Consider the following 16122-nt stretch of genomic DNA (forward strand, 5'->3'; position numbering starts at 1 on the left):
GAAGTACCCGATCAAATTCTCACCCTGGATATCAGAGTCAAATGGTGCTTTCTGTATATATAGGGGCCTCCTTCATCTGAAACTTATGGATATTCTTTTTGGTACGCCATTTTGATGTTCCATTTTGTCCTTAAAGAGAGAGGGCAGAGTATCTGCTTCTCTAATATTATCTGGCCCTCTAGAGCAATATTAAAAAATTAAGCCCCATGGGGCTTCCCTGGTGGCGCAGTGGTTGAGAGTCTGCCTGCCGATGCAGGGGACACGGGTTCGTGCCCCGGTCCGGGAAGATCCCACGTGCCGCGGAGCGGCTGGGCCCGTGAGCCATGGCCGCTGAGCCTGTGCGTCTGGAGCCTGTGCTCCGCAGCGGGGAGAGGCCCCAGCAGTGAGAGGCCCGTGTACCGCAAAAAAAAAAAAAAAAAAAATTAAGCCCCATGAAAAACAACTTACCCAGTTTTTGTATGTTGATTTTTTTTTTAGGACTTTGTTTAGAGAAGTTGCCTATTTCTTCTTCTACCAGTAATCTCCTTGTGGATCGGGAACAGGATGTCATCACGTGTTATGAGAAGGCAGGGGACATTGCACTCCTGTACCTCCAAGAGATAGAAAGGGTAAGTGAGGACCATGTGTTCGTTCAGTTGACAAGTTTTTAAAATTTCAAATCAGATCTCACAGAACTGTGGTCAGCCTCTGGAAGCCTTCAGCTTGTCTGTCTCTGGGTGCAAAGCTTTGCTTCTGTTCTTTAATGCTATGGAGAATATGGTGGTAAATGTGGCACCTTGTGAAAATAGATGGGTCAATGTTTGGGAAGCATTTTAACATCCTCTGAGCAGAAATGACACTATGCATGTGTTTATACCCTCAGTGCCCCGAAGCTGGCTACTCATTCCTGTTCTCATAGGCAAAACTGGTTGAGCTTCCTTTGTACTTGTGTGGATTCTGTACCAACACAGGGTACATCTGGAGTTTGGGAGGCTTTACCTCAATGGTCATGCCAAAGGGCTGCTGGGGACTCTCAACCAACCTGCTGGGAGCAGGCTGTGTTCCTTGAGACCATCTGGGATGGTTTTCTCCCAGCAGTCAGTGGTTTGCCTCTGCTGTGGGGAATGAAACCAGAAGCTGATCAGAGGGCCATCTGAGGAGAGAACGAGTGAGCAAGGCACCCTGAGCTCACACCCTCAGACAGAGGACGTTGAAGGCTGGATGAGGCTGGGGAGCTTGGGCAATTTGTCTGTTCAGAAGGATCGCTGTCTTTGGCTCTGCTCTTCACTAAGTTACCTCCTTCACTTCTCAGCGTTAATTTTCCTGTCTGTAAAAGGAGCATAATAATGGTTCCTACTTCATGGAGTTCTTGTGGGCATTGTAAAAGGTCGTTTAAATAAAGGCATTTAGCCCAGATTCAGAAACAATTGGATTCTTGGTAATTGACACTTATTTTTACTAAAAACAATAGCTCCTAGTCAAGTCCGCCCCTTGCAGAGCTTCCTGGTGTTCTAACCAAGGCTCGATCCTGATATTTCCCCTTTTGGACCCAGAGGTGCATCCTGTGAGATTGTTTAAAATGAGTAGAAGTTCTGTGAGACTTTTTGAAAATGGTCAGAATCTTGTTTCCCATCAACTTATGGGTTCTCTGTTTCCTTAAGGATTAGAATAGAGAGGGACTACCAAAGTCTTGATAGTTTTTGTTACTTTATAAGTGTACAGACTGGAAGTAGTTTCTTTCATAGAAATCTTTTTGTAGTGTGTTGATGTGGGTGGCAAGGATCAGAATTACCTTTCAAGAGCAGGGAGAGTAGGGTGAGAGCCACAGAGAAGAGGGGGAGAGGATGATGGGAGTGGTGTCTGGCCTGGCCCATACCAGAATGGTTTATACATCATGGTTCGCGATATCCAGGAATTCAGGAATATATTTGGCTGTCTTGCCAAAATGTTGTTCTATGAGAAAGGAATTATTTGTTATTCAGAACTGATGGTACGATCTTTAGAGAAATGATCATGCAGCTTGATTTTAAAATCTGCATGATTTTCTTTGTCTACCTCCCTGATGGCCAGTGCTGGGCAGCTGAGAAGTCTGCTTATGCCAGCTAAGCTGTTCTTGTGGACCCCACAGTCCTTGCCACTTAGAGGACCTTATTTTGCATTTTACTCTCTGTTGTCACGCTGGGGCCGCCTTCTCCTGGCTGGGAGAAAGGAGGTTCATGTGTTATGTGTGTCTTTAATGATGTGGGAATTGGCAGATCTAGATGTACTTCCTGTTGTGTTCCTTTATAACCACCTATTCACCACTGGGTTCTTTAGCCAGACCAGAAAGGAGACTCTCATAATCATAGGATTTAAAATAAATATTTTTCGTGGTTTTGAGGAAACAGTGATCATAGGATGTTAGATTTTGAGAAAAAAATGGAGGCCCAGAAAGGGAGACCCCCAAGGACACACAGGAAGTTAGGGCCAAAGCTAAGATTGGAACTCAGCTCTTCTGACACCTAGTTCAGCATCACTTACTTCATTATCCCAGGCCGCTGCCAATAAATGTGGAACCCCATAGTTTCTTACACCCTTATATGTAGAAAGTGCTCAATAAGTATTTGACCAAGCAAGCCATAGCTCTTAGTAGTGTGGGGAAGCAGCCTCACTCCGTGTATGGTTCAATTTCAGGGTATATATTAGATGACTTTCACATTTCTGGCTCTGATTTTCCAGTCTGAGTTTTCCTTCATGGGAAACCACTTTGGGTCTCCCCAGATCCAGGAAGCTGGGGTATTAGCGATGAGAGATTGAATGAATGAAACATCTGTTTTGACTGTAGTAGATGCTCAATAAATTATCTGCGACTAATTAGAAGTCTAGGGGAAAAATGACCTTCCTTAAGTGACCACTGGGCTTGGTGGAAGTTCAGGGGTTTTTACGAGGCAAGGCAATGGTGCCATGCAGAGGAAGATACCTGTTTGGCCTTTTTTTTCCTTCCTTTAACTTAAGTGACTTTTAAGAATTATGCTAAATTGAAAACAAATGTTAGGAAAATAAAATCTGAAGGAAGCAAAAGACTGGGGCAAGCTTAGGTAAATAGTGCTTTGCTTTTCTGGGTAGGTAGCCCTTTAAGTAGAAAACCCCACACACTGTTCCTGTGTTTGTTCTGCTGGGCAAAGACAGTCTTTCAGCGGTTTTCCCCCTCATTTCCCAGCCATTCTAAAGCGAAGAAACTTCTGTTTGCCGGGGCCTTTTGGCATTTTATTTATGTGTTGCCTCTTAATGTCATTCACTAGCTAGGGTAAAATTTGAGAGAACTTTTGAGCACAGTTCGGAGTATTGTGGAAAATGTTTTTTCATAATCTGGAACCATCGATTTGTTTCTGCTGCAGCCTCATTCCTCTTCTAGTTTCTCTAAGAGTGGGTATGTTTAGCAACGTTAGTGTTGTTTCCTGAAGGGCGGGGGCTCTTTAGAAAGGGGGCTGACCTTGGCTTCCCCTCCAGGCGGCTAAGTTAAGTTGGGAGAGGCGGCAGGGCCCAGGGGTTAAGTGACGCCGGCGTTGGGATCCTGGCCTTGCCACCTCTTAGCTGTGGAACATCAGGCAAGTTACTCAACCTCTCTGTGCTGCCTCCGAACCTCAGCTGTAAAATAGCCATAATAATTGCTGTAAGGCTGATGTGAGCATAAATTGGGTCAGCTCATGTTGTTCCCAGTACATGTTTAGCACACATTAAATGTTCGTTTTATTGTCATTATCTGTTCCTGTGTCACCTGGCGGTGGAATCTTTCCTAACCTTCGAAGATTTCAGATATTTAGATGAAAATATGGAGTATTTTAGACATGCTGTTTTATTAAAAGTGTTAAATAATTTTAAAGAGATATTTATGGAGTAATTTTTTCAGGAGAATTTGGTTTTCCATTTCTTGCCTGGAAGCTAATGGAACACCATCTTGCCTAGAGTCCCCATATCATATCTGGGTTCTGAATCTCTGTTCACCCCGGCTGTTTGACCTTGGTCCAATCGTTTATATCTGTGTGCTTCAGCTTTCCATCTTCATGGCGGGATTAATACTGCCTGACTTGTCTGGGGAAGAAAACCAGTGAGCCACCAGTGTTCTCCACCCAGTATGATAGGAGCTTTCCATGTACTGTTCTCCCTCCTTGTTCCAAACAGGGAGGCAGGGCCAAAGGAAATTTGAATACCTGAAAGCCGTGTGCATTGAATATTTGTTTAGTGTTGTCCTTGTTACATTAGGGTCACAGAGACATCTGCTAATAATTTTCTCTGATAGTTTGTTCTCTGAAGGGGAATGAAAAATACCTCCAAAATTATGCATATAGAATAATTTAATCAAGTAAACCAAATTAGAATAGATGGACATGACATAGGTTGACCTTGATTAGTTTATCTTTGGATGGTGGCATTACACCAACAGTAAATAAAGTTATCTGCCCCACAAGAAGCTTCTAAAGGTGCAATGATAGGAATAAAGATGACTTCACCCTCGAATATCATAATATGAGCCCTGCTTTTGGCAAATGAAATCATCCTGTCTCTGTCCTTTGCATGCATCAGCCAGCCAGCTGGGTATGGCTTTCTTGAGCAGAAGCCACGCCAGGGTGGAACCTTACCTTCTGCTGACAGTTCATTTCTTTACACCCTATTTTAGAAAAGAAGTTAATGCTAAATTACGGGACACCCATAGTTTTTTTTATGGGCTGTTTCAGCGTTGAAGTGTTGAGAAACAGCTGGTGCCCAAATGTCGCAGGGCCCAGCCTAGACTTCATCTGTTCATCAGGAGCCGTTCACTGGTCATCGTGGTCAGTCCTTGAGTGGATTCTGTCCTCCCCACAGGAAGAACTTGCAGTGACACAGCTGAGACGTTGGATTCACAACTGGATTAGATTAAGGTTACTGTGTGTCTTGAACTCAAACAAGATGTCCTAAGAAAAGTACTCAGGGCTACTGACACGGAAGGCAGGGTGTGACTCTGGAGGTCCATGTGGCTGTGCTTTAGGGTCTAAAACATGAGACCATGAAAAAAAGATGGATTCTCCCTTCTCTTCTCCTTCCCAATCCCCGCCTTTTCACTTAAGCTGAAGCAGCAGGTTATAGGTCATGGCTTAATGTAGTGCATCTGAATAAACTACTTCCTTAAAGAAATGTCAAGAAACTGACTGGCCGGTATGTTGCTCCGACTTTGAGGCTGCCATCTGACTGGCTGGGAAAGGAGGCTACAGCACACTTAAAGCTGAGTTAGAAAAGCCTGGAAACCAGAAAAGAACAGTAGCTTATTTTAATTTTTGTATGTTCTTGGTCAGTCTTTGCCCTCATAATTTTATAGCATTAAAGGGGTCTATATCTGTCTTTTTTCACTCAAGATTACATCAAAACTTCAAAGTGTTGTCATGGTTATGTAATATTTTACCAAGTGGATGGCCTCTATGGTATAATTCACTTATAGTTGGGTATAGCCTGTTTTTATACTGCTCTGGTGCCAGCTTCCTTCAGGTAGCTTTTCCCTTGTTTTGCTTTGTTTCCTAAGGGCAAATTCCCAGAAGTCGGGACATTTTTAACATTCTCGTTACTATATATTGTATCCAATTGCTTCCTACAAGTCATACTAACATCTTATACCTTTGGCCGTACAGGAGAGTAGTGGTTGCTTCGCAATCTTGACGGGGTTGCATTTGTTTCTAAGTTACTTTGCTGATTTGCTAGGTGAAAACAGTACTTTGCCATTTTGGCCTGCATTTCTTTGACTATCAGTCAGGTTGAAATTTTTTCCATCTATTTGCTTACTAGCTATATTTCTTTTCTTTTTTTTAAATCACAGCATTATGGAGATATAATTCACATACCATAGAATTTACCCATTTAAAGTATTCAATTCAGTGGTTTTTAATATAGTCACAGAGTTGTGCAACCATCACCAATACTTAATTTCAAACCATTTTCATCACCCCCAAAAGAAACCCTGTACGCATTAGCAGTCACTCCCCATTTACCTCCAATTTCTCCAGTCTCTATAGATGTGTATATTCTAGACGTTTCCTATAAATCAGACCATACAACATGTGGTCTTTTATGACTGGCTTCTTTGGCTCAGCATAATGTTCTCATGCTGCAGCATGCATTGGTACTTCATTTCTTTTTATTGCCAAATAATATGCCATTGTGTGCAGATACCACATTATGTTTATCCATTCATCATTTTATCGTTTATTATTTGGGTTGTTTCTACTTTGGGCTATTATAATAATGCTGCTATAACTTTTTGTATTTAAGATTTCATGTGGACAAGTGTTTTCATTTTTCTTGAGTATATTCCTGGGAGTGGAATTGCTGGGTCATATGATAACTTTATGTTTAACCTTGTTATATTTCTTTTTTGTCTGTTTATACTTTCTCTCTGGTTTTAGGATGTAGTATTATTCTTATAATTTGAATAAAGCTTTTATACCATAAATATGTTAACCCACTATTATGTTTGCTCTGAATGATTTCCCACTCAGTACTTTTCCATTTCTAAATTGTTCATACATTTTAAACCTATTATATATATTAGTTGAATCTGATTATCTTTTTATTACATTTATTTCATTGTTTTAAAGCTGAAATACTGGGATAAATCTTCTCTAGGATATAAAAAGTTTTCAACCATTTTCCATTTTTTAAAAAAAAACTTTTAATTTTCAAATCTTGTTGGAGAGATTTATTTCGGTGTATGATATTAGATATGACTCTAATGTTTTCCTCAAACTCCAGTACCACTTTAAGATGATCTTATCTTTCTTTTTTCATATTTTCTGTTATGTATTTTAAGTCATTTAATAAAATTTTAGACACAACAGTAATTTCTGAACTTCCCTATTTTGTTCTGCTAATCTTATATTGCACCAGTGTGACACTGCTTAATAAGTGCTTCTTTATGATATGTTTTAACATCTGAAGGGATTAGTAACTACTTATTTTTCAGAATACCCTTTGTCCTTTTCTGTTGGTATTTCTAGATGCATTTTAGAATAATTGGGATTTGGTCAAATTTTTATTAACGCTATACATTGGTTTGGAGAATTATATTTAGTCTTTACTCACCTGTGACCATGATACCTCTTTCCATTTTGCAAGATTTTTGTTTTACAGACTTCAGTAGATGGACTGTATTCCCAGATCTTTTCTATTTGTATTGCTTCGCGTATAGGATCATTTTTTTCATTGTATTTTCACATATAGCAATGCTTTGGTTTTTAAAATTCAATTACAAAAATATTTAATGAGTGCCTTCTTTGTTCTGCACACTGTGCTTGACACCAGGGGCACTAGAAGAAATAAGCCACAGAGCACGTCCTCAGGAAACTTACTGTTTTCTGAGGACACAAGTCCATAAACAGCACGTGGGCTGCTTTGGTGGGGAACGCTCAGAGAATTCTGCAAGCCCAGAGAAGGGTCTTGGACCCGTGCGGAAGTTCAGGGATGGCTCCTGGAAGAGATGACACCTGAGCTGAACCTTGAAGGCTGACAAGGATAGGAATACAGGGTTATCAGCCACAATACTGAACTCCTCCATAAAAATAGAGTTGATTCTTTTCATTTTTCTAAGGATATGAACATATGGCAGAGGAATGATTTTTGTCATTATTCTTTCTTCCTTTCTAGTGTTTTCCACTTTATCTCTCTTTCATGTCCTATCTCCAGACTTTTCTAAAACAATGTTATTATAAAGGTGGTGGAAAGTATCCTTATTTTGTTCCTACTTGAAGGTGATACGTTAATATACCTCCAGTAAGGGTTATAGTGTTTACATGCTCATTGAGTTTCTCATTTGCAGTTCATAACAATTATGTAGGTATATATTATTATCCCCATTAATCAGATGAAAACAGTGAAGATCTGAGAGATCAAAGGAGTTGTCCTAAGTCCACAAGTGGTGAGGAATGTCAGAACCAGACCTTGAACCTGGGCCTTTTGACCTAAAATCTTTGGCCCCAGCCCACTTTCTGTCATGCTTCCTCAGGTGTTGGGTGTGTGCTTTTGCCCAAGCAGGCTGTACTTGTTAAGGATACTTGTTGGCAGTCCTCTCACAGGGAAGTGTTTATCCACAGAAAAAGTGGTGGCTTCAACACTGCCAAACAATGCTCCTGCCCAGGCCCATGTGTTAGAGGCTCTTTGTGAGGAAGGGATTAAATCCAAGATACTTAGACTTCAGGGCAAACTCTGAGCTAAGCTATTCCCTCTCTCATCCACCTTGCATTTTTCCCATCCTGACTCATCCTGGCAGCCCTGACCTTGTCTTTTGGACTTTGTTCTGCAAGCAAATGCAGACTAATAGGACAAAGGGGGAGGAGTCAGACTGCAGAGTCAGGTAGACCTGAGTTTCAACACCAGCCTTAACACTCGTTAGCCATGTGATTTGGGCAGCTTGCTCAGTGGAGCAAAGTCTCCGTTTCCCCTTCAGTAAAGAGAGGGTAATAGTGTGCGTCTCAGTGGGTTTTTGTGGGAGAATAAATGAGATAGTCTATGTACCTACATAGTGCCTAATGCAGAATAGGTTATTTTCTTATTGCTTTTTTCCCTGCATTTCTTATTGGCCCTGCAAATTTATTCATTCATTCATTTACTATGTGTTTTATTCATTTACTACATTTACTATGTGTATTGAATGCTTACCCTGTCCCAGACACTGCAGTAGACACTGGATATATTAGTAAATGGAATAGACATGGCCCCTGACTTTGCAGAAGGTGCAGCACCATGGAGGGAGACAGCCAATAATCAAGTAAAAAATACATTAATAGGGCTTCCCTGGTGGCGCAGTGGTTGGGAGTCCGCCTGCCGATGCAGGGGACACGGGTTCGTGCCCCGGTCCGGGAGGATCCCACATGCCACGGAGCGGCTGGGCCCGTGGGCCATGGCCGCTGAGCCTGCGCGTCCGGAGCCTGTGCTCCGCAACGGGAGAGGCCACAACAGTGAGAGGCCCGCGTACCACACACACACACACACACACAAAATTAATAAATGCATTGAAGGAATAGAATAGGATGCTGTGGGAGGGAGGCAGGCCTGCTTTATGTTAGTGCTCAGGGAAGGCCCTTCTGAGAAATGACAATCAAGCTGATATATGAGAGGTGAGAAAAAGCATAAGAGTAACACGATCCAGACTGTGTTTTAAAAAATTATTCAGGCTGCTTGTGGAAGGTGGAAAGGAAGTTAAGGTGCAAGAGAGGACATGGAGACGGTATTTAGGAGGCTGCTGTAGAAATCTAACAGGAAGTGATGGTAGCTTTGATGAAAGTTATGGTTGTGGAAATGGATATATACAGACATTTGAGAAATAATTAGGAGGAAAATAGTAATAGATTAGATGTGAGAGAGTGTCAGGGTCTCAAGGCTCAATCCCCAGTGTCTGATCTGGGCAGCTGGCTGGATGACGTTACAGTCGCCCCTCGGTATCTGCGGGGGATTAGTTCCAGGACCCCCTGTGAATACCAAAATCTGCAGATGCTCAAGTCCCTTATATAATATGGCGTGGTACAGTCGGCCCTCCGTATCTGCAGATGTGGAACCCGTGGATACAGGACCAGCTGTATTTATAAGATGGAGTGATAAATAGAGCCTTCAGTTTTGGGCTGAATCTGGACTCCTAGGAGTGTAATCATGCTCAAAGTTTCTCTGGGGTAGAAGTTATATGGCTCTTGTCCCAGGAAGGCATTCCAGGAGCTAGGAGGGAGATGCCCAGAAAGGGGCCCTTGAAGATGAGCCCCATCTCTGAGGTTCTGGTATAGAGACCCTTCTTAAGACTGAGGCTGGACCAGGAGAACCAAGAATTTCTCCCTTCCACCACCAGCCACATAACAAACACAGCACCAAGTACTATGCAACAGCAGACTACTACTGGGAAAGAGGCGTGAATGTGGAGAGAGAACTCCTCTGTAGTGCAAGCATACAGAGACTGCTAAAGACTGAGGGTGGAATAGAAACACTGAGGAAAACCCTCTGGAATCCCAAGTCCCACAGTTAGCAGCCCAATGCTGGAGGAGTTTGAAGCCCGTGGTGCATTGGAGGTAACTATAGAAACAATAAAACCCAGCTCCAGCTCAACTACTGACTAGGTTGACTCAATCCCCAACACTTAGGGCCTGATAAGAGAAAAGGGGTACACATTTTCAAGTGTAAATATTATTTAACTCAGTTTATTTCTGTATACACAATTGTCAACAATAAATAAAAAATTAAGGGCTTCCCTGGTGGCACAGTGGTTGAGAGTCTGCCTGCCGATGCAGGGGACATGGGTTCGTGCCCCAGTCCAGGAGGATCCCACATGCCGCAGAGCGGCTGGGCCCGTGGGCCATGGCCACTGGGCCTGCGCGTCAGGAGCCTGTGCTCCGTAATGGGAGAGGTTGCAACAGTGAGAGGCCCGCGTACCGCAAAAAAAAAAAAAAAAAAAATTATAAGATACATATATATACACACACAAACTGGAATAAACAAATCACTGTGATGAGCAATAAACAAAACCAAACCCGGAAATGACCCAGGTATTGGAACTATCTGATAGGAACTTTAAAATACCCATGCGTTATATGTTAAAGGATATCATGGAAAAGATATACAACATGCAGGAACAGATGGGAATTTCAACAAGGAGAAGGAAACTATAAAAAAAGTATAATTAAAATGCTAGAAATAACAAAACATGATATAAGCGATGAGGAACTTCTTCGATAGCTTTTAGAAGACTGGAAAGAGCTAAGAAAAAACTTTCATATGAAGATAGGTTAATAGAGATTATTCAAAGAGAAACACAGAAAGAAAATTAAAAAGAGTGGGAAAAAAACAGAACAGAGCATCCAAGAGCTGTGGGAAAATATCATATATGTATTTGGTGCCCCAAGAGGATAAGAGAGAGAAACTGGAACTATTTGAGGAGAAAATGGTTGGGCTTCCCTGGTGGCACAGTGGTTGAGAGTCTATCTGCCGATGCAGGGGACACAGGTTTGTGCCCTGGGAAGATCCCACATGCCGCGGAGTGGCTGGGCCCGTGAGCCATGGCCACTGAGCCTGTGCATCCAGAGCCTGTGCTCTGCAACGGGAGAGGCCACAACAGTGAGAGGCCCACGTACCGCAAAAAAAAAAAAAAAGAGAGAAAATTGTTAAGAAGTTTTCAGAATTACTGAAACACAGCAAGGAATCTCAGATCCAAGAATCTCAGAGAACCCCAAGCAGGATAAATACAAACATACACTTAGACACATCATAGTCAAAGTGTTGTAAATCAAAGACAAAAGTCTTGAAGGCAACCAGAGAAAAAGAAACTTTAAATACAGAAGAAAAAAGATAAGAGTTATAGAAGACTTATCATTAGAAAACAATATGCAGTTTAGAAGACACTGGAAAGACAAATAAAGACTTTTTTAGAACAAATAAAAGTTGACAGAATGCATTGCCAGCACGCCTGTGTGACAGGAAATGTTAAAGAAGTTCTTCAAGCAGAAGAAAATACAGACCCACACAGTGAAATCAAGAGCATCATAAATGGTTACAATGAGGGTAAATAAAGAAGACTTTCGGGCTTCCCTCGTTGCGCAGTGGTTGAGAGTCTGCCTGCTGATGCAGGGGACACAGGTTTGTGCCCCAGTCTGGGAAGATCCCACATGCCACGAAGCGGCTGGGCCCGTGAACCATGGCCACTGAGCCTGCGCGTCCGGAGCCTGTGCTCCACAACGGGAGAGGCCACAACAGGGAGAGGCCCGCGTACCGCAAAAAAAAAAAAGAGAAGACTTTCTTATGTTTAATTTCTTTAAAAGATAATCGACTGCCTAAACCAAAAATATGAACAATGTATTATGGGATTTATAATATAGAAGTAAAATGTGTGACAACAATAGCAAAAAAGATAGTGGAGGAAATAGAAATATATTGTTATCAGGTGTTTATACTATATATGAATTGGTGTAATATTACTTAGAGATGTTATAAAGAGCTATATTATAAACCCTAGGGCAGCCACTAAAAAATAAGAAAGAGACATAATTAACCAGTTGATAGTGGAAATGAAATGGAATCATCAATCCAAAAAAAAAGAAGAAAGTGAGAAAAAGGAACAAAGAACATATGGGACAATAAAACAAAAACTAGCAAGATGATTCCAACCATGTCAATAATTATATTAAATGTAAATTGTCTAAGCACCCCAATTTAAAGGCAGAGATTTTCTATCTACAAGAAAATGATTTAAATATTAAAACATAGGTAGATAAAAGGTAAAATTACACACTATGCAAACAATAATCAAAACAAAGCTAGAGTGACTGTATTATATCATAAAGTAGAATTAGAAACAAGGGATATTATAGGAGATAAAGGGAGATATAATAAAAGGAGTCAATTCATCAAGACATTATAATCCTAGAAGTGTGTATACCTAATAATAGAGCTTCAAGATATAGAAAACAAAATGTATAGAAGAGTTTATAACATTAAATGTGTATAGTAGAAAAGAAGAAAAATTTCAAATCAATGATCTACATTTCCAACTCAAGGAACTAGAAAAAGATGAACAAATTAAAGCCAAAATAAGCAGAAGGAAGGGAATAAGAACGATTAGAACAGAAATCAGTGAAATAGAAAACAGATAAACAGTAGAGAAAACTAGTGAAACCAAAACTGGAGTCTTAGAAAAGATCAATAAAATTTGTGTAAACTATTAATAAGCTGAACAAGAATTAAAGAGAGAAGACACAAATTATCAATACCCAGAAAAAAGGAGGAACTTCTATAGATCTATAGACATTGAAAGGCTGTAAGGGAAAATTATGACCAACTTTATGCAAATAAACTTGATCATTTATAGAAAATAGACAAATTCCCAGAAAGACACAAGGTACCAAAGCTCACTCAAGAAAGAATAGATAACTCAAGTATACCTATATGAATTAAAGAAATTGACTTTATCATTAAAAATCATCCCATAAAGAAAACTACAGGTCAAGTTGGCTTCCTTGGTGAATTCAATGAAGAGAGATTCAGTTTAAGGGAGAAATGAGGCCAGTACTATAGAAGCTTTCAGAAAGTAGAAGAGGAGTAAAACACTCCCTAACTAATTTTATGAGACCAGTATCTCTTTTTTTTGTATTAATTGATTAATTAATTAATTTTTGGCTGTGTTGGGTCTTCATTGCTGCGCGTGGGCTTTCTCTAGTTGCAGTGAGTGGGGGCTACTCTTTGTTGCGGTGTGCGGGCTTCTCATTGCGGTAGCTTCTCTTGCTGTGGAGCACGGGCTCTAGGCACGTGGGCTCCAGTAGTTGTGGCACTTAGGCTCTGGAGCACAGGATCAGTAGTTGTGGTGCATGGGCTTAGTTGCTCTGCGGCATGTGGGATTTTCCCAGACCAGGACTCGAACCCGTGTCCCCTGCATTGGCAGGAGGATTCTTAACCACTGCGCCACCAGGGAAGTCCCAGAGACCAGTATCTCTTATGAATACAGATGCAGATATCCTCAACAAAATACCAGCAAACTGAATCTAACAGCATAGAGAAGGTATTATATACCAGCAAGCGAGATTCTTTTCAGAAATGCAAGGTTGATTTAACGTATGGAAATCAATGAATGTAATACAACATATAAATAGAATAAAAGACAAAAACCACATGATAATGATAATCTCAGTAGATGCAGAGAACTCATTTGGCAAAGTCCAACAATCCCCATGATAACAAAAACACACAACAAACTAGGAATAGAAGTAAAGAAAAATTAAAAAAATAAGAAATGAATATCCTCAACCTGATAGAAGGCATCCATGAAAACCCATGTCTAACAACATATCTAATGGTGAAAGAGTGGATGCTTTCCTTCCAAGATCAGATTAGGCAGGAAAAAGAAATAAAAGGCATCCAGATTGAAAAGGGAGGGATTTCCCTGGTGGCACAGTGGTTAAGAATCCGCCTGCCAGTGCAGGGGACGTGAGTTTGAACCCTGGTCCGGGAAGATCCCACATGCTGTGGAGCAACTAAGCCCGTGCGCCACAACTACTGAAGCCCTGTGAGCCTGCACGCCTAGAGCCCGTGCTCCACAGCAAGAGAAGCCACCACAATGAGAAGCACACTCACCACAGTGAAGAGTAGCCCCTGCTCGCCGCAACTAGAGAAAGCCAGCGTGCAGCAAGAGAGACCCAACAGAGCCAAAAAATAAAATATTTTTAAAAAAAGAAGTAAAACTATATTTACAGATGACATGATCTTGTATATAGAAAATTCTAAGGAATGCACACAAAAAATACTATAAATAATAAATGATTTCAGCAAGGTTGTAGGATACAAGGTCAATATACAAAAATCACTTTTATTTGTATACACTAGCAATGAGCAATCTGAAAATGAAATTAAAATTGTAATTCCACTTCTAATAGCATCAAAAAGATTAAAATGCATTGGGATAATAAAAAGAAGCTCAAACCTTATATTCTGAGAACTACAAATCACTGTTGAAAGAAATGAAAGAAAACCTCCATAAATGGAAAGGCGTCCTACACTCATGGAACAAAAGACTTAATTTGTTAAGATGACAATACTCCCCAAATTGATCTACAAATTCAACCCAATCCCCATTAAAATCCTAGCTGCCTTTTTTGCAGAAATCGATAAGCTGATTCACAAATTAATAGGGAAATGCAAGGGACCAGAAGAGCCAAAACAATCTTGAAAAAGAACAAAGTTGAGGGACTCACACTTCCCAATCTCTTAACTTTCTATTGTACAAAGCTACAGTAATTAAGACAGTGCACACAATTAGTATTCCTGAAAAAGAAAATGGAAAAAACCAGACTAGATAAGAAAATGCAGTTATATAATCAAAGAGAAATTCTTCAACAAAGTAAGGCTTTATTCAGCACTTGCTACACACTGTGCTAAGTGTTCTATCCATTTATTATTCCATTTAGTTCATAGGACTTCACTAAGTGAAAAATTCTATTACCATCTCCATTTTACCAATGAGAAAACTTTAGAGACTGTGACTTGCCCATAGTAGTGGAGCTGGGCTTTGAACCCAGAATGGCAGCCCGAGTCCAGTGCCTTACTTGATACCACAGATCTGAAGTTTTAGATTGAGTGTTCATACTGTGTTCCAAGAATAGCTGACATAGAATGATGAGCGGCAAGACAACACCTGGTAGATCTTCTAGACTTCAGGGAGAAAAGGACTGCTCTTTGCAGATTGTCTGCAGGGAGACCAGTAAGGCTGGCTTCCGAGTTGTCCACAGCAACTGTCGGTGCTGGAAGACTGGAGTATCGTCTGCCATGTTCTGAGGGAGAGAAAGTGGGAAATCTGAGAATGTCATACTCAGGTTTAGAGGAACAGAGACAAGAGACAGACATTCTTACACCTGTAAGAATTCAGGGCCTGTAGCATCCACGAGCCCTTTTTGGCAATATTCCACCAAGCAAGCATCAATTTAAAATAAAGAAACAATGAATGCATTTGATTGATTGATTGAGGTATAGTTGCTGTACAGTATTATATGTTTTAGGGGTACAGCATAGTGGTTCACAATTTATAAAGGTTATATCCCATTTACAGTTATTATAAAATATTGGCTGTATTCCCTGTGTTGTACTATATATCCTTGTAGCATATTTATTTTATACATACTAGTTTGTACCTCTTAATCCTCTACCCCTATCTTGCCCCTCAAATGCATTTTGATATAGAACTGATGCAAAACAATTATGGGGTAGAACATAATTGTTAGGTACCTTGGCAATAAAAAACAGTACTATAACAAAAATAAGAGGCTGAGGAGAAGGCAAAGGAGGAGGTAGTATGAATATGTCAGTTTCCTCATTTTTGCTCTGGGTCAGCAGATACTGTATAGTGTTGAAATGTGTAGATAAAAGAATGACCTACTTTCTGTCCTTTCTCTGGCTCTTTCTTTGTCTCCCTGTCTCTGTCTTTCTGTCTATATACACATACATATAACACACATGCATACATGTAATAAATATAACATATTTTTAACGTTAGAGAGACATAAATGTATGAACTATGTGTAAAAAAAACCACATTTTTCTGAGGTTGAGTGATTACTTTGGTCACACTTTAGTTTCTCCTGTTAAATTTAAAATTAAAACCAGTATGTGTAACAATCTCAATGT

The 16122-nt window shown here is 40.5% G+C and overlaps 1 protein-coding gene across 3 annotated transcripts in view; it reads left to right on the forward strand.

Moving 5' to 3' along the window:
- TTC7B (tetratricopeptide repeat domain 7B) overlaps nucleotides 1-16122 on the forward strand; it is a 239683-nt gene that overhangs the window by 57986 nt on the left and 165575 nt on the right. For all 3 annotated transcript variants that reach the window (XM_082841924.1, XM_082841925.1, XM_082841923.1), the window contains exon 4: nucleotides 478-608. In XM_082841924.1, the coding sequence (XP_082698050.1) occupies nucleotides 478-608 (131 nt within the window). The remainder of the gene's footprint in view (nucleotides 1-477; nucleotides 609-16122) is intronic.

Source organism: Leucopleurus acutus, assembly GCF_964270905.1.
Source record: "Leucopleurus acutus genome assembly, chromosome: 1".
In the NCBI taxonomy this organism is placed as follows: Eukaryota; Metazoa; Chordata; class Mammalia; order Artiodactyla; family Delphinidae; genus Leucopleurus; species Leucopleurus acutus.